This window comes from Rhinoderma darwinii, chromosome 12, assembly GCF_050947455.1.
Source record: "Rhinoderma darwinii isolate aRhiDar2 chromosome 12, aRhiDar2.hap1, whole genome shotgun sequence".
NCBI lineage: Eukaryota > Metazoa > Chordata > Amphibia > Anura > Rhinodermatidae > Rhinoderma > Rhinoderma darwinii.
In genome coordinates this window covers 8829258-8854744 of record NC_134698.1, presented here as the reverse complement: position 1 = coordinate 8854744, position 25487 = coordinate 8829258, and the positions used below count along the sequence as shown (strand labels likewise).

The 25487-nt window shown below is 45.0% G+C and overlaps 1 protein-coding gene across 2 annotated transcripts; it reads right to left on the bottom strand.

The window, feature by feature from the left end:
- Positions 1-3641: 3641 nt before the first annotated feature.
- POLR3GL (RNA polymerase III subunit GL) lies at positions 3642-22250 on the bottom strand. Of its 2 annotated transcripts, XM_075844850.1 has the most exons (8): positions 22108-22250; positions 19247-19398; positions 16778-16907; positions 13459-13527; positions 11900-11956; positions 9224-9297; positions 6752-6862; positions 3642-4728 (listed from the first exon to the last, which is right to left on the bottom strand). In XM_075844850.1, the coding sequence occupies exons 2-8, from the start codon at positions 19364-19366 to the stop codon at positions 4642-4644; spliced, it is 648 nt and encodes a 215-aa protein (XP_075700965.1). In that variant the 5' UTR covers positions 19367-19398; positions 22108-22250; the 3' UTR covers positions 3642-4641. The 2 variants fall into 2 exon arrangements, with proteins under 2 accessions (XP_075700965.1, XP_075700966.1); XM_075844851.1 differs by lacking the exons at positions 16778-16907; positions 19247-19398; positions 22108-22250 and adding an exon at positions 14900-15107.
- Between the last annotated feature and the right edge of the window lie 3237 nt (positions 22251-25487).

Genomic DNA, 25487 nt, shown 5'->3' with positions numbered 1-25487 from the left:
GTTAATGATCTCAAGGCAGCTGGGACCACAGTCACCAAGAAAACCATTGGTAACACATTACGCCGTAATGGATTAAAATCCTGCAGTGCCCGCAAGGTCCCCCTGCTCAAGAAGGCACATGTACAGGCCCGTCTGAAGTTTGCAAATGAACATCTGGATGATTCTGAGAGTGATTGGGAGAAGGTGCTGTGGTCAGATGAGACTAAAATTGAGCCGTGTTTGGAGGAAGAGAAATGCTGCCTATGACCCAAAGAACACTGTCCCCACTGTCAAGCATGGAGGTGGAAACATTATGTTTTGGGGGTGTTGCTCTGCTAAGGGCACAGGACTACTTCACCGCATCAATGGGAGAATGGATGGAGCCATGTACTGTCAAATCCTGAGTGACAACCTCCTTCCCTCCACCAGGACATTAAAAATGGCTCGTGGCTGGGTCTTCCAGCACGACAATGACCCGAAACATACAGCCAAGGCAACAAAGGAGTGGCTCAAAAAGAAGCACATTAAGGTCATGGAGTGGCCTAGCCAGTCTCCAGACCTTAATCCCATCGAAAACTTATGGAGGGAGCTGAAGATCCGAGTTGCCAAGCGACAGCCTCGAAATCTTAATGATTTACAGATGATCTGCAAAGAGGAGTGGGCCAAAATTCCATCTAACATGTGTGCAAACCTCATCATCAACTACAAAAAACGTCTGACTGCTGTGCTTGCCAACAAGGGTTTTGCCACCAAGTATTAAGTCTTGTTTGCCAAAGGGATCAAATACTTATTTCTCTGTGCACAATGCAAATAAATATATATAATTTTGACAATGTGATTTTCTGTTGTTTTTTTATATAATCTATCTCTCACTGGTAAAATTGACCTAGCCTAAAAATTGTAGACTGTTCATGTCTTTGACAGTGGGCAAACTTACAAAATCAGCAAGGGATCAAATACTTATTTCCTTCACTGTATATGCCACACTATATTGAGCACCCAAGATTTATCCATACAACAGAGAGGCTGCCCCCACGAAGCATGGCATCATCGTCATATGACGCACCTCGGGGGTTGGCCGTGAGAAAAGTGAGATGCAGCGAGGAAGGCCCAGGAGGTAAGTGTTGGGCTGGGCCCTGGAGGAGTAAGGGCTGGCACACACTGATAAAAGAAACAAATAAGACGAATTTGCACCGGGTACTGTATTTCAACCTTTGGTGGTTGTGGGTGTGCTATGGGCGCACTCATGAAACTATTATACTGGGCTCACCACTGTGTAAAAACAGCCCTGGGGCAATTAATCTATAAAAAAAATAAACCGAAATTCAGCGCAATTAACAGACGTCATCTTGCGCATTTCGGTTTTTACAAATTTTTTCTTCCAATTTAAAACTGTATCTGCATCTTCAGGATGCAGATACAGTTAAATCCAGTGGTAGAGCAGGGAGCCGTAAAGTCCCTGCTCTACCATTCACTATGTACCGCCGGACGCGAGTCAGTGACGTCATCGCACCTGTCTGCGCCGCAGACCAGAGGGATCTCCTCCATTCGTCATTGGAACGGGGTTAGGTGAGTATATATATTATTATTATCAGACATTATTGGGGCTGTGTGGGGGCATTATACTGTGTGGGAGGCAGTTATATGGGGGGGATTATACTGTGTGGGAGGCAGTTATATGGGGGGGATTATACTGTGTGGAGGGCAGTTATATGGGGAGATTATACTGTGTGGAGGGCAGTTATGGGGGGAATTATACTGTGTGGAGGACAGTTATGGGGGCATTATACTGTGTGGAGGACAGTTATGGGGGCCATTATACTGTGTGGAGGACAGTTATGGGGGCATTATACTGTGTGGAGGGCAGTTATATGGGGAGATTATACTGTGTGGAGGGCAGTTATGGGGGGAATTATACTGTGTGGAGGACAGTTATGGGGGCCATTATACTGTGTGGAGGACAGTTATGGGGGCATTATACTGTGTGGAGGGCAGTTATAGGGGCATTATACTGTGTGGAGGACAGTTATGGGGCCATTATACTGTGTGGAGGACAGTTATGGGGGCATTATATACTGTGTGGAGGGCAGATATAGGGGCATTATACTGTGTGGAGGACAGTTATGGGGGGCATTATACTGTGTGGAGGACAGTTATGGGGGCATTATACTGTGTGGAGGACAGTTATGGGTGCATTTTGTAGGGCAGTATCAGTGGAAATATTATATACAGTAGTATACAACAGGCTCAGGGGATAAATATTAATTCAATGGCGTAGCATGCAAATAGGGGTGTGGCCTAAATAATCGTAATCGAGGTCACATGTTCACTTAATTGTGATTTTGATTTAGGTCATAAATCGCCCAGCGCTGCCTGGGGCCCACAATCTAAATTCCATTATACATGTATACCCAGTTAGCCTAAAGTAGGCCATGCAGATAAGAGAGCAGCCGACAACTATGTCCCCCGACCTCCCCATAAACACGTGGAACGGCTAAGCTCGCATGCTTATGTCTATGGGGAGAGGGACACAAGCCGCAGTCAGATACCTCTTGCAACGTCTTATCTCCCGGCAGAACAAAGGATTGAGTGTCTGGAAATCCATCATGACAATCCTCGCTTCCCCCGACATGTGCCATCAAAAAGCAGTCAGGGAGTTCCCTACACACATTAGATTGTGGGCGTCTATAAACTACCTGGGGGGACCCTGAAGAACAATGATGAGCAAGCTCCATGGTTAGATTGGAACTCGGGAACCCAGAGCTGGAAAGCAGTAGTGAAATTCATTGTGATCTATCCAGGCAGGGGTGACACAGAATGTCTTCCCTGCCAACCTGAGAGAGGAAAAATGAAATGGGAAGTGTAAAAATTAATAAAAGTAAAACAAATGAATACAATTATTGGAAGTACAATAAAACTGTGTGGATTACCCAGGAGATATGCAGACGGACCTGGGGGGCCCCAAAAGGCCACATAAGAACACACATGCATTATAAATGGTGCATGCTAGGTGAAGGGCCTCGTTTCAGATTTTGCATTGGCGCCGAGAAGCTTCACCAGTACATTTCCCATACCTATCACGAGGAAATTGTTCCTAGTGTACATTATTCTATATAATTGGGTCTTACAGCCTGCGCCAGCCACAAGTGCCCCCATAACAGCGATAGTCATAGTTGCCCCCATAACGGTGACAGCCCACAGATGCCCCCATCACAGCGGCAGAATCATACTAGCGACAGCCCACAAATTTCCTCCCCTACACCTCTCCTACCATTCCTGGTCCTCGGCTGCACCGCATCACCTGTCTCCTTGTGGAGCGCCCCCTTCAGATTCAGCATGTGTGCGCCAGGCTTACGCAGGAGTATGATGTCACAACGTAATGACATCACGCTCCCACGTAGACTCGATGAACGGCTTCTCAAACTTAAGGTGGAGTCATTTTTAAGGGGGATTGTCATCACACTGGAAGTAGGGAGATCGCCATAATATTACCTGCGCTGGTATTTATGAATGACCCCCTCCCCCATTAGTTAAAATCAAATAAATCTTTGAAGCTTTGCGTGTATTCTCTTGAATATATACAACTTGTCTAGTCCAGACTATTTTTCATATTTTGTTGAGTAGGACGCCATCTGCTGGACAATATTACATAAACACAATGGTTCAAGCCTGGGAAATCTTTAATAACAATGAATATAATTACACAAACTTCATGTTTTTTTTTTTTGTTTTGTTTTTTTTACTACATTAGGCTTTCTTGTGAGCGTTTAGTTTCAGAAATCTATGGCCAGGCTCAAAAACTTTATAGTAAGGTATAACTGGTGAGAATCCCAGCTCATTATCTGGAGATTAGCAAAAAGGATGTTTTTTTCCCCCAGAAACAGCGCCACTCTTATCAATGGGTTGTGTCTGGTATTGCATACTAGTGTATTAGACGGAGCTGCAATACCAGACATGGCCCATGGACAAGAGTGGCGCTGTTTCGGGGAAAAAAATCAGATCTTTTTTTTTTTTTTTAAATCTCAGACAACACCTTTAGGCTGGATTCACACATGCAGTTCTGATGCAGTTTTTGGAAGCAAAAAGAGAGACGTATAAGGCCTCCTGCACACGGGACGGAAATGCTGCGGCAGCAAAGTGGATGAGATATAACGAATCCCGTCCACACGCTGCAGCATTTCTGTCCTGTCATTTAGGCAGGTTTATGGATACTGAAGGGTCACAGAGATCATGTGATTGGGCCGCCATTACCGCTCCAGCAGGGCTTGTCACTCAGCTTTTCCAGAGTCCTGCAAATAAAATCTGCCTAGTTATCCAGGACCATGGGATGTATCACTGTATAACTGAGGGATTGGCAGTTCAGGCCTCCCAGAAAGTTGGGTGCGGAAGGTGCTCCTAAAATATGGCATGGAATAAAACTATTTCCACATCCTCCGATCCGATCCTGTAATGAAGGAAGATAATAAAAGGACTCACAGTCCATAAATAAGAACCGTTCCCCGCACTGTGTATGAGGGAGACACAGCGGGAACAGATTTAAAAGAGACTAAAAAGATAAAAGTTTTGTATAAAATGGTCCATTAAAAATCCCTTAAAATCGTCCTGAGCTGTGGAGGAACTCCGACCCCATTGGTCCATTACAGAGAAGGTGGGGGAGGGGGTTCAGTATGTGGCTTCATCTATATTGTCATCACTGTCTCCTCCAAACTCTTCACCGTTATCGAAATAGGACATGATGTAATCCGTCTCCTGCCAGGAAAGAAGTGAGGGGTGAGAGAGGGAACTCTGCCAGGGACATACACACTGAACGGACAACAACTCCCATTCTCCTTATTAAAAGTGCTTCCCTTTGTGATCCCGCCTCTCCAGTGATGTTTCGCCCCTAGTGGCGATTAGCTGCCACAGTCATTATAAATGACCCATCATAGCGGCCGTAATACCAGACAAGCCATTTAACCCCTTAACGACGCCCACTGTCTTTGATGGCGGCCGGTGCGGGTCCTTAGTCTACAGCGACGTCTTTTAGCTTTGGCTTATGAACGCTCATGCTCTAAGCAGCTCCTGAACAGAGCAGCCTGCTGAATACAGCTGTGATCGGAGGAAACTCCGATCCCAGCTGTTTAACCCTTTGATTGCCGCGATCTTGGATCGGGGCGATCAAAGGGTTAAACAGCTGGGATCGGAGTTTCCTCCGATCCCAGCTGTATTCATGATTAAAGGTGACTCCCTTCTTTGATCGCTTCACCAAAAAACAATTGATACGATCAAAAACCGGGGGAAACCTCTGCATTCATCCCTGGGGTCCTAGAAAGGACCCCAGGGCGGTCTGTTATGTAAGCCTGCTGTTAGGGCACACAATGTCATAGTGACACAGTGTAATGTATTAGTGTACAGGAGTAAGATAATACATTATAAGTATAGGATAAAGTTGTTAATAAGTTTTCCCTTCATGAGAGTAAAAAAAATAATTAAAAAAAAAAAAAAAAAAAAAGGGAGTATAAAATATTGTATAAAATATACTTTATTGCCCATACAAGATATAAAAACAAAAACCTACACATATTAGGTATCTACATGACCGTAATAACCTGATGAATTTATTTAACAAGTTATTTAGTGTGAACGGGAAAAAAAAAAATATGCTGCAAATCACTTCTTTCTATCTTCATCCCGCAAAAATAAATACAGTAAATTTTTTGTACACCCCCAAACTGCGCAGGAAAAAAAAAATACAATTCACCTGCATAAAACAAAACCTCATACAGCCACGTTAATGAAAAAATAAAAAAAAGTTATGGCTGCTGAATGGGCGGGGCATGACACAGGGACTCCCTGTGTCATGCTCCGCCCCCTCAGGCCCTGCACTAGGATAAGAGTGTATTAGTCTACCTGGAGTAATCCAGGTAGACTACACTAATCATTGAATAATATGCAACTTTCTAATACACTGTGTTTCAATTACGTCCCGTTTTCAAGATCTCTGCTTGCTGTCAGTGAACGGAGACATTAACTGTTTACCTGATAATCCGTAATCTCACAGTAGAAGATTTACAAAGCCTTACATCTCACAGCTGAGGGTCCGCTACTCTCCATTCAGGCTAGACAATCCTCTGTGAGCTACACACATCGGCGGCACAACTCTCTCTACTGTCCTGAGGGTTTGCTAGGATGTAGGAAAGAGCCATCAGCTCAGACGACTGCCTAAACCTGATACGCTGTAGCAAGCTCAGCTGAATGAACAGACTAGGTCAGTACTGGGTTTTAAGCCTTTAAATGTTCCCATTCACTGACAGCAAACAGAGATCTTAAAAAAAGGCAAGACATGGCAAAACAAAGTATATCAGAAAGCCGCAGAACTTTCATTATTTAATAATAAATCCCTATTGACATAAGACAGTAGAGCCCCTTTAAAAAAAAAAAGTCTAGCTCTTTAATAAGATGTTCTGCAGCAGCAGGGGCTGTATTGCGCAGTACGCTGTGACTAAACAGAACACACACCTCGGCTGCTGCAGACCTTCTTTGTTGAAAACGATGAGGACGTTTTAGATCAATCTCCAGTGAACAAGAAGCTCCCACTTTACTCTTTAAAAAGATGTTCTGCAGCAGCCGAGGTGTTAAAATGAATGATAAGACTATTAGGAGTCACCTTGGAGTTCTGAGACCTGGGCTATTATATGGTCACACAACTCCTTCTTCATTTACAGGGGGGAGGGGGAGGTATTATCCCGTATATAATGTACAGTAGTCGATTATAATATAGAACATCCATTACCTCCTCATGCTCCTCTTCATCATACTCTTCCTCCTCTTCCTTCTCTTCTTCCTCTTCCTTCTTTTCTTCCTCCTCCTCAGAGCTGACCTCCTCTTCCTTTTTCTCGAGGTTCTGAAAGATACAAAGCGTCTCAATGTTTAAACCGGAACTACAACTCTCAGCCAGTCAGTAATGATGAGGGTGAGGGTGACCACGCTACTAAAGAGTGTTTACCATATAATATATTCTATTCATCCGTTTCTGGGAAAGCTGTGTGTCATCCCACTCTCCTAGGGATCGGCCTAGTTATGCAGCAATAGAGAGGGGGTTATATCACTGCATCACCAGACGCATTTGCCGTTCAGAGGTCCGGCAAAGCTGGGTGACAACCACCGAGAAAACTGTAATGTCGGTCTCATTAGTGATAGGACTTACATTTGCTGTCAATTTGTCCTTTTACGCCCCCATTATGTACAGATGTAGCAGAGCTTAATTTGTTACGCTGATGGCTGCATTACCTGTATCGTGATAAGTCTCTGAGGTGATGTCACCTAACTTAGCTCTGCTACATCCGAACACAAGGTCAGCATCTATCTATCTATCCTATAGGAGTGACGTTTCATACACTTTTTCTATGACCGTCCAATAATCCAGAAGGATGGAAAATCCGCCACGTCCGCCCGTTGTGAGTCTACACACCCTGTCATGGCAGATAGTGATTGCTGCTGGAGCGGCGCTGCCTGTCAGTGACAGAGAACAATTACATGTATAGGTATTGTCTGAGGTGACGATGACTAGTCTAGTAATACAGCAATCATGGCTGCCTGGTGGGGGGGGGGCGGGAGAGGAATCTGAGGAGAATGTGACAGGAAAAATGCTGCTAATTCTCGCTTCATCGTTCCCACGCTTATCGCAGCAGTTCAGGGTCTGTGTGTAAGACTCAGAGAGAGCGGGAATGTTGGCGTACACAACTTTACGCTACACGGAGGTGAGAGGTGCATGCTGGGTACTGACTGCAGATGAAATAAGGGTCATGGAGGCATCTGATCCCTATTACTTGCCGTGCAGAGAAGCTGATGCAATGATTATTTACAGTATATAAGACTCTCCTGAAATACTCTGTGCTGCTGGGGCATTGATTGTCTGTCTGAGACCTCCCACTTACGTAATTATCCTCCTCACATTATTTTACTGCTCCTGTCACCTGCAGCTCTGTCCTCACCAACATAATCATATGAATGGACCGGCTGTAACACACTCCTCTCCTGAAATACTCTGTGCTGCTGAGATACCCTGGCTCCTTCTACGATCTCTCTGTGATCTCCCGCTTGTCGCTATTCTCCTCTTCACATCATGTCTGTCACATCCAGCCCGGTCCTCGGTAATGATGTGTATAGGTCACTGCCTCCCCCAAGATCAGCACACTCCTCTCCTAAAATACTCTGTGCTGCTGATTTACCCTGCTCCTTCCGCTATTTCCCTGTGATCTTCCTCTTGTCCCTATTGTCCTTTTTCACATGGAACCCTGTCCTCAGTAGTCACGTGTATAGGTTTGCTGCACCCAAAAGATCAGCACACCCCTCTACTGAAATACTCTGTGCTGCTGAGATACACTGCTCCTCCTACGATCTCTCTGTGATTTCCTACTTGTCTCCATTCTCCTCTTCACATCATGTCTGTCTCATCCAGCCCTGCCCTCAGTAATCACATGTATAGGTCACTGCCTCCCACAAGCTCAGCATACTCATCTCCTGAAATACTCTGTGCTGCTGAGATATCCTATCCTTCTATTATATCTCTATTCTCCTCTTCACATCATGTCAGTCACATCCAGCCATGACTTCAGTAGTCACGTGTGTAGGTCGCTGCCTCCCACAAGCGCAGCACACTCCTCTCCTGAAATACTCTGTGCTGCTGAGATATCCTGCTATCCTTCTATTATATCTCTATTCTCCTCCTCACATCATGTCTGACACATCCAGCCCTGTCCTTAGTAGTCACGTTTGTAGGTCGCTGCCTTCCACAAGATCAGCCCACCCCTTCCTTAAATACTCTGTGCTGCTGATATACCGAGATCCGTCTACTATCTCTTTGTGATCGCCCTCTTGTTTATGTTCCCCTCTTCACATCAAGCCCGGTCCTCAATAATCACGTGTACAGGTCACTGCTTCCCACAAGATCTCCTGAAATACTCTGTCCTGCTTTAAACCATTCAGTGCACCGCGCATTGCATTTTCATGATAACGGTTTTCTTGGAAGGGTCCACGTGGGTCCCCACACTGTGACAAATATGGAGGACATGGCGTTTCCGCTGACGTAGCTGAACGTTTATAAATCTAGAGTGCATCAATCATCGGGAGTGTCCGCCATCATCAGAGAGGTCCGCGGAACCTTCTCCAGGGACTACGAGGTCATTTGTTTGGGACTATCAGGATTTCTGGATCATCAGGTGCCAGATAAAGAAGAGCAGAGGCCGCGTAAAAGTCAACCTACCTCCAACTTCTTAATGATTTCCTCCTTATCCAGCGGGACCCTCTGCTTGTGTTTTGGGAGAATGATGGTGGACTCTGCAGAGAAAGCGAAAGGGAGTCAAGATTCTGAAAAATATTCATATGGAGGGTAAGGAAGAAGTAAAGGCTAGAAATCGCCAATGGTCTTACCATAATTTGCCACTAGAGGGCGACAGACTCAAATGGTTACAGCTCCTTTGTTATCGGCCGTTCTAGACACTATTTTCCATTTGCTGTGCAATTGAATGCAAACTATTGTTCTCTGTTATCAGCCGTTTCAGGCTGATTGTAGCATTACAGACCAGATCTTGTTGGTGGAAACCCCAGATATCAGATATAACGGACGAAGCTTTATTGTAGATTCCCTTTTCCCCAATAGCTGCATTAATTTTGTTTTGCAGGGTCTTCTGGGCTGGCTATAGGAGGGGGGTCCCAACTGGAGGGGGCATATGGATAGGGGTTGTCCTGATCAGGGATTTTTCAAAAAACATAATGTGCTGATGAACTTGTATATTAAATTCCTTAACCACTTGACGCATTATCACGTACATGTACGTGATAAGCATCGTAGGCAAGTATGGAGGGTGCCCACAGGCTGAGCGCGCCCAATACGCAGCGGGTGTCAGCTGTTTTACAGCTGACACTCGGGACGAACGGTCGGGAACAACGATTGCGCTCTTCCTGGTCATTTAACCCCTTAAATGCTGCGGTCAATCACGAAGTGTTGAAAAGAGGGGGCGGCCCCCTCCGACAGGTCATCGGCGCCCCCACACCGCGATCGGGGGCGCCGGTGATTGTAATGGCAGCCGGGGGCCTAATGAAGGCCCCCAGGTCTGCCTTTTGTCTGCCTCTGTTAAGCCGTGTCTCCGGTAGGGCTTAACAGGGGCCTGTGAAAATGACGATATACTGCAATACATTAGTATTGCAGTACATTGTACCAGCAATCTAACGATTGCTGGTTCAAGTCCCCCAGGGGGACTAATAAAATGTGTAAAAAAAAAGTTAAATAAAGTTATTAGTAGTAAGAAAAAATAATGTTGTTTTTTTAAAAGTAGTAAATATATATATATATAAAATAAAAACGATATATATTTGGTATCACCGTAATCGTATTGAGCCGCAGAATAAAGTTAAGTTGTCATTTTAAGTGTACGATGAAATCTGTAAAAACGAAAAACAAAAAAACAATGTAGGGATTAGTTTTTTCCACTTTCAGCCCACAAATAATTTTGTTTTCCGTTTCCCAGTACATTACATGGAAAGTACAGCTCCTCCCGCAAACAATAAGCCCTCACGTCGCTCTATTGATGGAAAAATAAAAAAGTTATGGCTCTTGGAACGCGGGATGTGAAAAACGAAAACATGAAAAATGGCTCAGTCCTTAACCCCTTAATGACCGCCGATAAGCCTTTTCACGGCGGTCATTAATGGGCTTTATTCTACAGCGCCGCCATTCCACGGCGCTGCATTAGAATAAAGTAAACAGAGCAGGGAGCCGTCAAATCTCCCTGCTCTCAGCTACCAGAGGCAGCTGAGGGCTGGGGGCGTCCCTGCTCGACCGGGTGAGATCGATATTAGTATCGATCTCACCCGTTTAACCCCTCCGATGCGGCACTCATTAGCGTGCACTGCATCTGAGTGGTTTTGGAGAGAGGGAGGGAGCTCCCTCTCATCCCACCGACACCCGGCGATACGATCGCCGAGTGTCTGTGTCTCCGATGGCAGCCGGGGGTCTAATAAAGGCCCCCAGGTCTGCCTGGAGTGAATGCCTGCTAGATCATGCCGGAGGCATAAACGGACAGGCAGTAATACACATTATTATAGCGATCGGAGGATCGCATAGTGAAGTCCCCTAGTGGGACTAGTAAAAAAGAAAAAAAAAAGTTGAATAAAGTTAATAAAAAAAAATTAAAAACCCACTTTTTCCCCTTACAAAAATGCTTTACTATTAAAAAAAACCACAATAAAGCAAAAAAGTTACACATATTTGGTATCGCCGCGTCCGTAACGACCCCGACTATAAAGCGGTTACATTATTTAACCTGCACTGTGAACGGCGTAAAAAATAAAATAAAAAAACTATGGAAGAATTGCTGTTTTCTGTTAATCCGGACTTAAAAAAATGTGATAAAAAGTGATCAAAAAGTCACATCTACTGTCAAATGGTACCAATAAAAACTACAAGTCGTCCCGCAAAAAACAAGACCTTATACAACTATGTTGACGCAAAAATAAAAAAGTTATAGCTCTTCGAATGTGACAATTGAAAAATTGAAAAAATGGCTTGGCCATTAGGGCCCAGAATGCAATGTGGGGGAAGGGGTTAATTAAAGAGTAAATAAACTTTCACAAAACTTTGGATGTGTCATAGAGACATATTAAAAGTTTTGATGGGTGGGGGTCCGGGTTCTGGGTGCGGAGTCACATAGAACGTCTAGGAGCCGTCTTCAGCCTAACAAGGAGCGCCGATCAGAGCCGAAGGTACAGGGTGCTCAACTGAGTGTTTCTGCACCTTTGTTTTAGCAACGATGGGGGTCTCCACTGATGAAAACTTTTGCAAAAGAGCTTTTACTTTTTAAAGGGGACACAACTTTTATGGATTAGGCCTCAAATACGGCAATATGCATGTAATGTAAAGCATGAGGGAAAATACACTTACTCTCTTTCTGTATCTTCCTCACTTTGATCTTCAGCTCACGAGGCAAAAGTTTCCAATCTGGAAAAGACATTAACATTAAATGAAGATAACAGGCCAGGTTTCTGCAAAAATGCATCTTTGATGTCATTTTGTATTCATGGAGGCCTTCCCCATGGTCCTATTTATCAGGGCCCCCTCAATGGCACAATTTCTGGGGGCACTCCATATGGCACTATCCAATGCATGGGGGCACTCCGGATTGAAACCATTTATGTGTAGTCCTATAGGTGGAAACCTTTCATAGGACGCCTTCTGGATGGAACCATGTATAGGGAGCTATGTGGATGGCACCATTCATGGAGAATCCCTCCGGATGGCAGTATTCATGGGGGCCCTCTGTATTATCTCATGGAGAAGCCCACCGGATGAAGCCATTCATTGTGAGCCCTCAGGATGGTTCCATTCATTAAGGGAGCTCTTTGGATGGCGCTATTCCTGAAGGAACCCCAGGATGGTGCCATTCATGGGGAGCCCTGAGGAGGGTGCCACATTTGGAGGGCCCTCATGATTGTGGCATTGATGTAGGGCCCTCAGCATGGTGCCATTCATGTAGGGCCCTCAGAATGGTGCCATTCTTGTAGGGTCATCAGCATGGTGCCATTCTTGTAGGGCCCTCAGCATGGTGCCATTCTTGTAGGGCCCTCAGCATGGTGCCATTCTTGTAGGGCCCTCAGCATGGTGCCATTCTTGTAGGGCCCTCAGCATGGTGCCATTCTTGTAGGGCCCTCAGCATGGTGCCATTCTTGTAGGGCCCTCAGCATGGTGCCATTCTTGTAGGGCCCTCAGCATGGTGCCATTCTTGTAGGGCCCTCAGCATGGTGCCATTCTTGTAGGGCCCTCAGCATGGTGCCATTCTTGTAGGGCCCTCAGCATGGTGCCATTCTTGTAGGGCCCTCAGCATGGTGCCATTCTTGTAGGGCCCTCAGCATGGTGCCATTCTTGTAGGGCCCTCAGCATGGTGCCATTCTTGTAGGGCCCTCAGCATGGTGCCATTCTTGTAGGGCCCTCAGCATGGTGCCATTCTTGTAGGGCCCTCAGCATGGTGCCATTCATGGAGGGCCCTTTTAGATGGTGCCATTCATGAAGGGCCCTTTTCGATGGTGCCATTCTTGGGGAGCTTTTGGCATGGTGCAATTCATAGGGATCCCTCAGGAGGGTGCCACTCTTGTAGGGCCCCTCATGATACCTGCTTCCAAATATCCTATAGATTATAATAGAGAGTGAATTTGCGGCACTTCAGGATCAGTTTGCGATCCAGAAGTCAGACATTTATGGCTAATCAAATGAACAAGCAATAAAAGTGTTTTCATAGGAAAGCCCCTTTAAATCCACAATCACTAGCTATCCTGAGCGATGCGCCATACACAGAATATATCATCTATCACCCCATTATATCACCGCGCCACGGTTATTACTTCTTTTTATTGGGTTGCAGTAATAGCCCTGACCTAATAATGGAGTAGATCAGCGAGCCTACAGATCTTTCCCTTCCTGAACACAATAGAGCAGCGAGATCTTACCGGGGTTCCAGTCAATGGCATTGTCAACAGGTCCAGACGTCTGATATTTATCAGAGTATCGTTCCACATCTGAGCAGGAGAAAAAAAAAAAAGAAGAGGATAAAAATAGAGGCAGCGCCGCGTGCGTCACCGACAGGCAAAATCAATAGAAAAACGTAGACAGTGAGGGCAGCAGCCGTCGACCAATCAGAGGTGACTGAGCCTCAGCCTGCGGGTAGTCGCTGGTGCAACGTGTGGCACAAAACAGGAACCGTCTTTATATATAAAGCCATGCACGGACGCGGTCTCGTTACCTCACTATATGACAATGCATTGACCCGAGGTAATAAATCCTGCACAGACAGATGGCGTGACGGGCTCCCGCTAATTAATCTCCTCTGCCGGGCACTGGGTTATGAAGACGACGTGAGACGCATCAGCTGGAGACTAATCTCTCGCTACAACCAAACAATAAAATGACGGGGACGACTATCCGACAGCACATGATAAACATGGCTGCTGCTGGAAGTACAATACAATTCCTTTAATCTGGCATCTGATAATCTAGAACATTTTATTTCTGGCAAAAAAATTCAAAATTTTATATACTTTTCTAAAACTATCTGATAATCCAGAAAAAATTGATAATTCGGAATACCTCAAATTAAAGGAATTTTACTGTGCTAGGGGAACTAAATCGTTTTCCTTAACCCCTTGCTGACTGGGTTATATACGATAAGGTCCAATAATTGACGATCATGCACAGAATAAGAGGTAAATACATAGGAACTCCACAGACCATGAAACAAAGTGATTTCATGTGGATTTAGTATTTATTTTGTGGAATTTCCTTTTGAAGTCGCTGTATCCTTTAATATACTCTTTTATAACTATCCAATAATCTGGAAACATGTATAATATAGCTATTAAAACTGGTGCACAGACAAAATGGAGTAGTTGCCCATGGCAACCAATCAGGAAGCTACTTTCATTTTCCAAAGGGCCTCTGAAAAATGAAAGGAGGAATCCGATTGGTTGCCATGGGCAACTGTTCCCCTCTCACTTTGTACCAGTTCTGATACATCCCCCTATGTATATACCAATCAGCTTCCAGCTTTAATTTTCCAGAGGCCATTTGTAGAATGAAAGCAGTGATCTGATTGGTTGCTATGGGCAACTGCTCAATTTTGTCTGCACTAGTCTTGCTGAATCCCTCCAATAGTGTAGGAATAATTAAAGGGGTAGTAAACGACTGTCATATATATACTTGATAAGACTATAATGCTGCATCTTTAGCTGTATCCTCTGCCCCCCAACTCCACATACTGTAGAAATCTTTACCACCTCTAGGAGGCGATCTTTATATTGCTGCGTTTGACTCCTATGAGCCTGAATAGAAGCCATATACAGATTGCCCCTAGTGGTGTGGATGTATGGATGGACATCTTTATCTGAAGCTCACTAGTATGAAAGTGCTGGCGGCAAATATCAATATGGACCATCATCCCTTCACTGGTGTAGTGGGTCAAATTATCAGGTCTCCACATGAGCATGGATGCCAACCACTCCCTTTGGCACCTGTTGCTAAGCAACCCCGACAATGGGGAAATTAGAGTTAATTGCAGGCGGCCATTATCATCCCCCAAATCGCCCATTATCGTGCCCATTCAGTGTAGGCACCTTAATAGCTCACCGAAAGTGTTGAGAAAAGGGGCGCTGCCTCCGCCGGAACGATATATTTAGCATAATTTATGCCAGAAACTCGTGTCAGTTGTGGTACAAATCTACACCTGATCATGGCAGACGTAGATTTGCATTTCTGTTGCACGGACAGCCAAAGATGCGCCAAATTTATTAAGAGGTGTGCACCTCTTAATAAATTTGGCGCATTTCCCAACTATGTAAATTAGTTTAAGACTGGCGTTTAAAAGTGTGTGGACAGTGGATAATCTTTCAACCTGCCGGCCCTGTAAAAACTTACAGTAAAGCGATGTAACAAGATGGTAGCCATAAAACCTATCTCTATGGATATAGTCAAATTCATCTAATACGGCATCCAAGGGACCCACATTTTGCTGGATTAGAGACCGTACGGATTACCAGACGGACAGAAAGTAGTCCCGAAAAATGAGAGATCCTAAAAACCAGAGAGAGATGCTGCCGGCGAATATAGGATCATATTTCGGCATGGACGCGTCGGGTCTGCCACAGCTGAACTTACACAGCCGCTCTCTGTTAAGGCACCTAGATGGTCCCGAGCGAGGGACCCCCCCTCTATGTAGTCCATATGCCCAGTTAGGGCATTCGGACAGGGGTTCTTGTTCTGAGACAACTTCTTTATTTTATTTTTTTAATTTAAAGGGTTTATTTTTGCATTTTTACTTTAATATCACCAAAATAATAAAATGATGAGGGACCAGAAAAGGCCCATTCAATGCGTGACGTCAGACCAGCACCATTTCAGGGCATTTTCCTCCAAAAACAAATAGATGTCAATATCATATGTCCATTCACACTAAAGGATACCCGAGAGATTACGTGTAAGGCCCCATTCACATCACGTTATTGCTCTACGTTTATCGTGTCGTCTGCAAAGCTCCCGACGTACACGATAAACGTGTTTACGGGGCTCCTTTACCCAGACGGAGAGAAAAAGAGTGTCCTATTGCTGGTATAATTTTTTTTGAATGAAGACTACTACTCTATTTCATCCTGAGGGTTCCTACAAAAAAAAAAAGAACGTATACCACAGGTTACCCGTTTGTCAACATGGGAGCCTATGGGTGAGGGATCCCACTGTATGCCATCCGTTACAGGTATACGCTAAACATATACCTCGGGGAGCTCCCGACATCACTGTCCATATATAGACAGTGACGTCAGTAGCAGTGTCGGAGTCCCCAGGCAGAGTGTTACCTGATGCTCTGCCCCGGGGACTCCGGGGCTAGGGAAACTCCTGACATCACTGTCCATGTATGGACAGTGACTTCAGGAGTTTTCCCAGGGCCAGTCCCCGAGTGACATAGCCCACTACATGCCATACAGTGGGATACGTTTTGGCCTTTCGGGAGACTTCCCAACGCATACCTCAGAGGGAATGTCAAAACGTGACGTGAATGGGGCCTAAATTGCAGCTATACGAGCCTGAGTGAGACAATCCCTTTATTCACTGCATAATCAAAAGTTCTTCTAATACTTTGTGTTAGACTTCATCCCCACCTGCGTCAGAGGAACATGATCAGAACTGGGTTTTCTCCCCCATCTGGATGCAAAGAATGTTCCCATTCACTGGCAGCAAGCAGAGCTTTTAAACACAAATTATTTTAGAAAGCAAGCGTACCTTTTTTGGGCGCTGCGGGTTTGATGTAATAAGGAAGGCTCTTCATGGCTCCTCTCAGTTCCTGTTTTAAGGCCAGCATATATTCAATCTCCTCACCCGTCTGTAGCGGCACTGGCTTGAAGTCTAAGGCCTGGTACAGGAAGACAATGTATACATGGGCACGAAGAAAAGATGTAGAGACGCTATGGCATCGTGGAAATCACGATAAGGGATTGTCGGGAGCAGACACCATCTTGTAATATGTCCTTAGTGGGTACGCTGACCCAACAGTGGGGAACCCGTTATCAGGAACCAGTACATTATAGGGCTGTATCAAGCAGGGGATCTGTCCCCTTGTTTAGCTCTACAGGATGTTTTTTTTCATCCGTAGCATTTATTTCGGGGTCCAATCCAAGTTTCAGGACCTTCCACAATCAGCTTTACTCCAGGGGACCCCGAAAATTAGATGAGGTTGTCAAAAAACCACAATCTCTTTTAAGGGTTTTGCTGTTTTACGTAACTAAAGCTTAATCATTGTATAATGAAAAGTTCTGCAACTTTCTAATAGGTTTACGTTTCCAAGATCTCTGTTTGCTGTTAATGAATGGGAACACAATCAGCATGGAATCCAGCTTGTTAAAGGGGTATTCCCAGAATCGACAAATTATCACCTATCCATAATACAGCCGATAATTGCCTGATCGCTGGGTCCCCCACCGATCACGACAACAGGGGTCCCAAACCCCCACTCCTCTGCACTGCAACCCTCACAGTGAGGAGGAGCTTGAATGGAGCTTCGGTGGGGCATGCGTCTGCCGCTCTATTCAATGGCTGTCTCAGTTCTATAGACTTTGAATGGAGTGCTCGAACACTGCTCCATTCAATGTCCTCCCCACTGCGGTAGAGCAGTGAGTAGTAACAGGGGGGGGGGGGGGGGGTTCAGGACCTCCGTTCTTACGATTAGTGGGGGTCCCAGCAATCAGACAATGATCACCTATCCTGTAAAAGGTGATTCTGGGTCAACGCCTTAGGCCGAATTCAGACGACCGTAGCATACATCGGTGTGACGGCAATTAAAACAATGGCCGTCACACGAACGCATGTATTTCAATAGCGCCATTCACGCGGCCGTTGTTTCAACGGACCGTGTGAAGGGTCCATTGAAGAATAGAACATGTCCTATTTTGTAGCGTTTTCACGGATTCCTCGATAGACTCAAGTCTATGGGGATCCGTGAAAACAGGACCCGCACGGGGGCAACTCGGACGTGAAAAACAGCCGTTTTTCACGTCCGAGTTTCCCCGTGTTCGCCTGAATTCGGCCTTAAAGTTCATAGACTATTGTCTAGACCGGTGTTCTCAATATTTTAAGTATCTTCTACTCAAATAAATTACCTAAATTCCCCTCAAGGCTATGATCATACACTTTGCTGCACCTTTTAAAAAATACAACATGAGGACAGTGCGAGTACCCCCGGGGTACATGTAATACAGGTTAAGAGCCCAGAGTCTATACTATAAAGAGATAGAGACATAGCAGACTATAAGTATTAGGTCTGTAAAGTTTTTTTAGTCTCCGGATCTAAATAAGAATGTTTCCATTCACTGACAGCAAAGATCTCGAAAATGGCGATACATTGAAATACAAATTTTTCATTATAAAATGAACTTTATTTATATAAAACAAGAAGAACAATTCTAAATAAGTCTATGCAAGGATCCTATCATGCTTTCTGTCATGTTCGACACTCGATTTCCGAGTCACGACAAGAATCCAATACAGAAAAGTAATGACTAGTAAGGTCAGAGGAGCTCCTGAAGGGAAGTGGCAACCACTATGGGTGACATAAAATAGCGACCGCAGCAGTGGTCACGCTCTGAGTCCCTGGACTGTTACCTGAAGAATGAAATGTGGTATTACAAGGCCGGGTTCCCACAGGACGGATACTCTGTGTAAAAACCACGCGCCGTATCAGACCTGGAACCTGCAGTACATTCCGTCCGAAAACGGAATTATCGGACGGAATTTCCGCTGCTCATACATACGTAGGTTGTTCTAATAGAGACGCGTCCCTCCATCGCAGTCCAGTCCGGCCTCCCTGGATGACGCTGCAGCCCATGTGACCACTGCACTGGTCTTTCCTCTAAAACGTCCATATACTTATGAGGTATATGAAAATTACATGTCCTGATAGGACCACCCCTTTAGTCAAAGGCATTGTATAGGATCACAAAAACATGGCTGCTCAGCCCGCGATTCTGCTCCATATTTCACATTGCCAGCTATGACATAACCCTACGTCAAATGTCAGTAAGTAGTTAAGTAAATACAGCTGAGCTGCAATACCCCAAACAACCTGTGGACAGGTGTGGCGCTGTTTCTGAAAGAAAGCAGTCATGTTTTTCTCATCCTGGACAAACCCTTTAAGAGTGTAGCTCCAAGTTAGACCTAAAATTTAATAGGAAAAAACAAAACAAAAACATCACTTACAGGAAACAGAGGGGGAGGCTGAAGGGTGGGTGGAGGCAACGTTTCACCCCTTCCAATGCCAATGGCCTGAACATTAAATGTCATCTGGCCCCGGGCCCCACCTCTCCCCCGTCCTGCCATCTTTTCAGCTCCACTTGACAAAAAACATAGACCTGTGTGAAAAACAGAGACGTTAGGGTTCACTCCTACAAATCGTGGAAGTTCAACTAGTAGTTATGGAGGGGGTCCTATACTTTAAATTATGTCCACCATGGTGGGTATATAGCTGGGTCCCCCCAAATTTGTCCTATACATGTTTCCCTCTGCCGTAAAGGGAATGTGTCATCACAGACAACCCCTTCCAGATAGCAGCCAACACGGGTCCAGCTACTGGCACCCCCAACAAACAGCCAGGAGAAGCTGTAGTATTTTACGGTCGTTCAGATGCAGGGTGTCTCTCCGTTCTGGCTCACAGAGGACGTTCCCAAGCGATTTACCCCCCACTATGACATTCATATGAGGTGAATGTGATAAGATGACGCTAGACAGGGAGCGTCGCTATACATGGAAACATTGAGAAGAACTTAGCGCTACGACCGTCATTTCTAAGGATCGATCAGGGTCCAGGGAGGTAGATGCCCACCGATCAGTAAATGACGGCATATCCTAGCAATATGCCGTCACTTACTACAATCAGAAAACCCTGTTAATAGCAGAAATAGCGTTCGAAAAATCCCTGTGAGTGATTGAAGTGGACAACTGAGAACAGACGGATGGCAGAGTGGTCTTGCGGGTGACAACTAGGCTCTGCCATCATGGCTTATAACCTTAGGCTGCGTGACTTTAAATCCCCTCTTGGCCACCGTAGACCTTTTTTATGTCTATAGGGGCATTCACACAAAGCTGGGGGAGGGGCTAAACTAGTGTAACCCTCTTGTATCCCAATCAGCTCAACGGCTGATTTAACCCCTTCCCGCACCTAGACGCGCCATTACGTCTGGGTAATGTATAGAGCGCGCTCATGCGCTATAGTCGCATTCAAAGAGCTATAACTTTTTTATTTTTCCGTCGACATACTTGTTTTTTTGCGGGAGTAGATGTACTTTTTAATGCCACCATTTTGGGGTACATATCATTTTTTTATTAACTTTTTTTGGGGGGGGGAATAGAAAAAAAACCTGAAATTCCGCCCTTGTTCTATGCGTTTTAAATTGACGCCGTTCACGGTGCGGCATAAATAACACGTTACCTTTATTCTATGGGTCGGTACGATTACGGCGATACCACATATGTGGAGGTTTTTTATGTTTTACGACTTTTGCACAATAAAAACACTTTTGAACTAAAATTATTAGTTTTTGCATCGTCACTTTCCAAGAGCCGTCATTTTTTTATTTTTCTGTCAATGTAGTGATTTTTTGGGCTTGTTTTTCGCGGGACGAGACGTAGTTTTGATTGGTACTGTTTTGGGGTGCATGGGACTTATTGATTAACTTTTATTATGACTTTCGCCATGGCTTTTTTTTTTTTTTTACGGCGTTCACCTTGCGGTTTAATTTACATATTAACTTTATTGTTTGGGTCATTACGGTCGTGGCGATACCACATATGTGTACTTTTATTTTTTTTTTTTTACTTTTACTAAAGAAAACCACTTTTTATGGAAAAAATTGTTTTTATTTTTTTACTGTAATTTTTATTTTACATGACTTATTTATTTTTTTAGTCCCACTAGGGGACTTTATACTGTACGATCTTCAGATCGCTGCTATAATGCTTTGGTATACTTAGTATACCAAAGCATTATTGCCTGTCAGTGTAAATCTGACAGGCAATCTATTCATGTGCCCAGGGCAGACCTGGGGGCTTTTATCAGGCCCCCGGCTGCCATTGCACCCCATTGGAGGCCCGCGATTGTATTTACGGGCCGCCGATGGGTGAGAGAGGGAGCCTCCGTAAACAAGTTACATTGACATCGCTATTGACTGCGGCATTTAACGGGTTAAACGGCCGCGATCAAAGTAAACTTTGATCGCGGCTGTTGGAGCAGGAGCTCAGCTGTCATCAGACAGCCGAGCCCCGGCTCCAGACTGCATGGGGGGCTTAGGCTGGGCCGCCGTAAAAAGGCGACGGCCTAGCCGAAGGCCCCTTAGTGACTGCCGTGAAAAGGCGTATTGGTGATTACTAAGGAGTTAAATGTTACCAATAGAAACTACAACTCCTCCCGTAAAAAATAAGCCCTCACACCGCTGTATTTCGCCATACTTGGATACATTTATGGTATATTTATTCGCTATCTTATTGGATCCCCACTAATCCAGAGTACAGGGGTGTCTGATCCCCGGCCCCCGGCCACACACTTGCGATTAGTTTCCATTTTAATCAATGAGTTTCCATAGACTTTGACGGTCACCCATCCATTCATCTCCTTCTAACCTGATTCTATATAATGGGGGTCCCACCACTATATGATACATGTTTTAGGTCTTTGGCTATACATTACAGCAGGAGTCAGCACCCTTCTGCACTCCAGCTGTTGTGAAACTACAATTCCCAGCATGCTTTGACAGCCTTTGGCTGGAATAATAAAGCATTCGGCTGTCATGGAATGCTAGGAGTTGTAGTTTCACAACAGCTGGAGTGCTGAAGGTTGCTGACCCCTGCATTACAGGTGTAGAAATCTTTAGATCTATAAAGAGCACATAGTAATAAGTACAAGGCACGCTGGGACTTGTAGTCTTATTGTGTTCCTTTAGTATAATAAATACATATGTATATGAAATGTCTGGTAATTTATTCACAACTATCCCTGCTCTCTATACAATGACATATCAATGACAAGCAGTTACGGCTCCCTGCGCTATGTATCGCTTCATCTTTACCTTATAGCATACTTCCCCACACGTGAAACGCAGGAATCTCGGCGCCGACTGATGACGTCATCGTGGTATTGGATTATTTTTTCATTTACATTTTTTTTTTATGCGAATGATTATTTGTCTGTCTAGCTGCCAATTAGGTACTGCACAGCCAACCAGCAGCAAGCCCGGGGGCGGGACGATAGCAAGAGCTACAGGGGAGCAGGTGGTTTCTATGGTGACGGGAGAGCTATATTAGGAGGGGGTGGGGTCTGGACGGGTCATTATGCTGCACACGAATAGGGAAATAATGAAGGCTCTAGGGGCAGCTGCTGGGCCATAGGAGGGGTCTGGTCATGTGACTGCTGCGCAATCTTCCGTGTGTAGCCGCGTCTTCCATGTGGCTGGCACATTATGAGGGCGTCTGTGGCTGGCACATTGTTATGAGGGCGTCTAGCTGGCACATTGTTATGAGGGCATCTGTGGCTGGCACATTGTTATGAGGGCATCTGTAGCTGGCACATTGTTATGAGGGCATCTGTGGCTGGCACATTGTTATAAGGCATCTGTGGCTAGCACATTATGAGGGCGTCTGGCTGGCACATTGTTATAAGGCATCTGTGGCTGGCACATTATGAGGGCGTCTGTGGTTGGCACATTGTTATAAGGCATCTGTGGCTGGCACATTGTTATAAGGCATCTGTGGCTAGCACATTATGAGGGCGTCTGGCTGGCACATTGTTATAAGGCATCTGTGGCTGGCACATTATGAGGGCGTCTGTGGCTGGCACATTGTTATAAGGCATCTGTGGCTGGCACATTGTTATAAGGCATCTGTAGCTCGCACATTGTTATGAGGGCGTCTAGCTGGCACATTGTTATGAGGGCATCTGTGGCTGGCACATTGTTATGAGGGCATCTGTGGCTGGCACATTGTTATGAGGGCATCTGTGGCTGGCACATTGTTATGAGGGCGTCTGTGGCTGGCACATTGTTATGAGGGTATCTGGCTGGCACATTGTTATGAGGGCGTCTGTGGCTGGCACATTGTTATAAAGGAATAAGCGGCTGGCACATTGTTTGAGGCATCTATGGCTGGCACATTATTATTGAGGCATGTACGGCTGGTTGAGTTTTTGGGGTACTTGCGGCTGTTATCGTCTTATAGAGTCTTCTGTGGCTGGCACACCCGTTGGGCTACAAGCGGAAAAAAAAATTGCTTGCTCTGTATATGGAAAATTTGGGGTTATGCAAAAATGGTGGCAGGGTCAACGTACGACTAGGGGCATCAATTACGTCTGATACTCCGGAATTTCTGATAACCGGGCAGATCGAAATTTAGCTGCATCTGAATATTGAAACGAAATATTATTTTTGAATTTCTGGCCCATTGGGCTTTACAATTTCTTATTTCCTGCCCTTCACCCCCTGGACCTAAAGACGGGGTTAGAAGAGCCCCAAAATTAGTTGTTTAACAATTAATGGGGTCAAACCCCCCTTTTAGGGTTTAAGGCACTGGCCATTTAGGTTTTCATACCCCACATGCGTCCCAGACGCCCAGTGGGACAGTTTTGGATTATCATCGCTGCGCTGCTTCCCCGAAATACTGTGGCTGGCACTATGATTGACTCTGTTATGGGGGTACTATGGGACTATTGCTTTCATACGTGCCACAGAACATCTAAACTGGTCACACGAGCTTCCCTCCCATTCAATTTGCCACAACTTTATTAAGTAATGTACAAAATATGTTGGCTGTGTCATAAATACAATGACTATTTCTGTCACCCTGGTCGGACCCCGCAGCGTCACCTGGATCAGGATGTTCAGTCCGGACCGTCACTCAAAACATCAATGGCGGAAACCCCGAAATCTATCACCTTGTTTCTCCTGTGTGCAAAAATACCCCCATTGTGGCCCTAATACGCTGCCTGGACACACTGCAGGGCCCAAAAGGAAGGGAGCACCCGGTGGATTTCAGGACACATTTTGCTTGAAAATGTTTTAGGCCCCACTGCACATTTGGAAAGACATTGAGCGCCAGAACGATAGAAACTCCCCATAAATGACCCCATTTAGAAAACTAGACCCCTCAAGGTATTTATCTAGGGGTGTAGTGAGTATTTTGACCCCGCAGTTCTTTGCTGAATTTAATAAGATAGCGTAAAAAATAAAATTTCGATTTTTCTTCACAAATGTGTCATTTGTCGGATTTATTTTTCGTACACAGTACATGAAACGGAGAAAATGCACCCCGACATTTATTGCGCTGCTTCTACTGTTTTCACAAATACCCCCTCTTAGGACGTAATCCATTGCCTGGCCGCATGGTGGGGCCCAGGAACCCCTGGAATGGTTTTCAGGACATAATTTTAGCTTGAATGACTTATAGGCCCCACTCTGTCTTTACAAAGGATTTGAGCTGGCAGAACGATGTAACACCCCCAAAAGTAACCCCATTTTGAAAACTACACCCCTAAGGTATTCATCTAGGGGTGAAGTGAGTAGTTAAAGGCCACGTTTTGTTGCAGGAATTAATGCAAAGGTAGTGTGAAAAATAAAATAGAGTTTTTTTTTTTTTTTTCACAAATACTTCATTTACAGGACAAGGTATTCATCTAGGGGTGTAGTGAGAATTAGTATTTTTTGGTGGGGGGTCTTTCCCTGATGATATTCATCTAGGAATATAGTGGCAATTATTATTTTTTATTTTGCAGGTTTTCTTGTATTCCAATTTATATGTGGGCTGTAGTGTAATAAAAGGTGAAGGTAAAAAAAATCTAAATTTAGAAAAATGACAAAGTGCATAAGGGCTATAAAAAATATTTTAAATCAAATTATAAATTTAGGGTTGTATGGTACACCCGGAAACATTCCCTAATGCAGAGCTCTGGTTGGTCTGGGCAGGTGTCGCATTGGTAACTGGTTTCCCTCCTTATGCCGTTTTTAGAACATACGCGACATCTCTTTTGGGGGTCTGCTTTTTTTTTTGTCAGTAGGGGGCACTTCGGATGGAAAAGGTTGTTCTGGGACAATTCTTTTGCTTGACTTGATGATGCCACCCCTCCCCTCCCCTCCCCTGGGCCTGCTCTCCAAATATAAGATTTTTTTTTATCACCTTTTCTTAATATTCAAGGTCAGATCCCTGGTTTCCCGCCTTTCTAACAATCACAAATGAATTGTATAGGGACACTTGGATGAGGTGAACGGACAGTTTTTTGTACCATATCCTGGATTTTGGTTGACCAGGGACTTTGGCAGGTCTTTTTGATTGCGGCATAGGGTGCCACAGGCCATGGCTTTTTTTCTCGGACAGGCACCTGAAGAGGGGTATGCTGGAATAGAAATTGTCCACATATGAGTGGTAGCCCTTATCGAAAAAGAGGGTGCAAAAGGTCCCATAC